The following is a 1,589-nucleotide window of genomic DNA, read 5'->3' on the forward strand; positions in this document are numbered from 1 at the left end:
TGGGCAGGCTGCCAATTGGCTTTTCCTGCTCCCTGGAGCTCTGAGAGTACCTGCTCTTAGGACTTTGGACAGCTTAGTTGAAGTGGCATGTGGAACATTGCAGCGACTATAGGGAAAGCACATTATGTACAAATCTATTGCTTTCTTGCAGTTTTCCACTTAAAATAGATTCTATCAGTCCTATTTTAAGATTTGCTGGTTAACACCCTAAAATTCCATATTGGCCATTTCCTTTATTTATTAGATATAGGAAAATACTTTCTTGAGGGCCACGTTGACATCTTTGTTCCACAGAGAGTAGATGAGGGGATTCAAGGTGAGGCTGAATGTCTTGTCCAGCACAGGGACCACTTTGCCATTTTCCATGGAGGAGTTGAAGCTTGGCAGATGTATGTGTAGATGATGGTGGAGTGGTACCAGGTGGCCACCAGGAAGTGAGAGAAGCAGGTGGAGAAATGCCCACCACTTGCCCACACCTGGCAGATGCCTGGGTTGCTGGTGATGATGCAGCTGTAGAGCACCAGGGTGAACAGGAAGTTGACTACTCCAGAATAAATGTCCACAGTGATGATCATAATGTTGTTCAGGGTCATTGGTCTACCAGAGAGCAGCAGCAGCTTGGGAACTTCATGTAGAAAATGATGGATCTGACAGGGACCATGGAATGTTAACCTGGTCATCATGCCTGTGTGCATAGATGTGCTGACTGCTGTGACCGCCCACATGCTGCCTGAGAGTAGGGCGCAGATGGGCCAGCTCCTCAGCATGCTGTAGTGCACTGAGTGGTAGATGGCCACATGGCAGTCACAGGCCACAGCCAGGAGCAACAGTGGCTTGGCTCCCAGGAGCCGTATCAGGAAGAAGAGCATGCAGTCAACCTGGTTGACTACCAGGTTCTCCAGCAATTTGGGGAGAATAGTGAATGTGTGGGTGGTGTCTACAAGGGTCAGGTTGGTGAAAAAGAGGTTCACTGGGGCCTGGAGGCCCGGATGCAGGCTGATGGCCATGACAATGAAGGCGTTTCCTGTGAAAGCCCCAAGGTAGAGGAGGAAGGAGGCAGCCAAGAAGGGACACTGCAGCCCAGGTCCCCTGAGAAATGTTGCAGGACAAACCCCTCCACAGCTGTGGGGTTTTTTGTAGCCATTCAGTAGGTGGGGTCCTCTGGCCCTTGGATTCAGCCCTGCCTGCAAAGGGAAGCACAGGGTGGGCTGGGTAGCCTCTGTGGGAATGCTTGTTCCCTGAAATGCTGCACAAAGCACATAATGAAGATGCCAACGAAGGTCCCCAGGCTCAGGGAGACAGAATTAACTCTCCTCCTGGACTCCCTGCCAGTCCTTCCTAGCCCTGCAGACACCCCTCCCCATGACAGCCTGCTTTTGACTGGGCCGGCATCACACCACACATTACAGAGAAAGCTCAACATGAGACTTTCCTCACTTTGACTTCGAACATCTACATGATCCAGGGACAAGAGGCTCACCGTTGCACGTGTTGCATGTGTGCCTGGCACTGTGGTGGTGGGGCACATCTCCATCAGTAAGCCAGGCACTGGACTCCAGATTCCCAGAAGGAGAACCCAGTCAGCTGGG

The 1,589-nt window shown here is 51.5% G+C and overlaps 1 protein-coding gene across 1 annotated transcript; it reads right to left on the minus strand.

The window, feature by feature from the left end:
• Nucleotides 1-311: 311 nt before the first annotated feature.
• Nucleotides 312-1,007, minus strand: LOC111145053 (olfactory receptor 13A1-like). Its single transcript, XM_022499665.1, has one exon. The coding sequence runs from the start codon at nt 1,005-1,007 to the stop codon at nt 312-314; it is 696 nt and encodes a 231-aa protein (XP_022355373.1).
• Nucleotides 1,008-1,589: the final 582 nt, after the last annotated feature.

This window comes from Enhydra lutris, unplaced genomic scaffold, assembly GCF_002288905.1.
Source record: "Enhydra lutris kenyoni isolate GAN:26980312 unplaced genomic scaffold, ASM228890v2 scaffoldscaffold12, whole genome shotgun sequence".
In the NCBI taxonomy this organism is placed as follows: Eukaryota; Metazoa; Chordata; class Mammalia; order Carnivora; family Mustelidae; genus Enhydra; species Enhydra lutris.

Excerpts from the sequence above, each read along its gene's own strand:
- LOC111145053 (XM_022499665.1), bottom strand. The coding sequence starts at position 1,007 with ATGGCCATCAGCCTGCATCCGGGCCTCCAGGCCCCAGTGAACCTCTTT.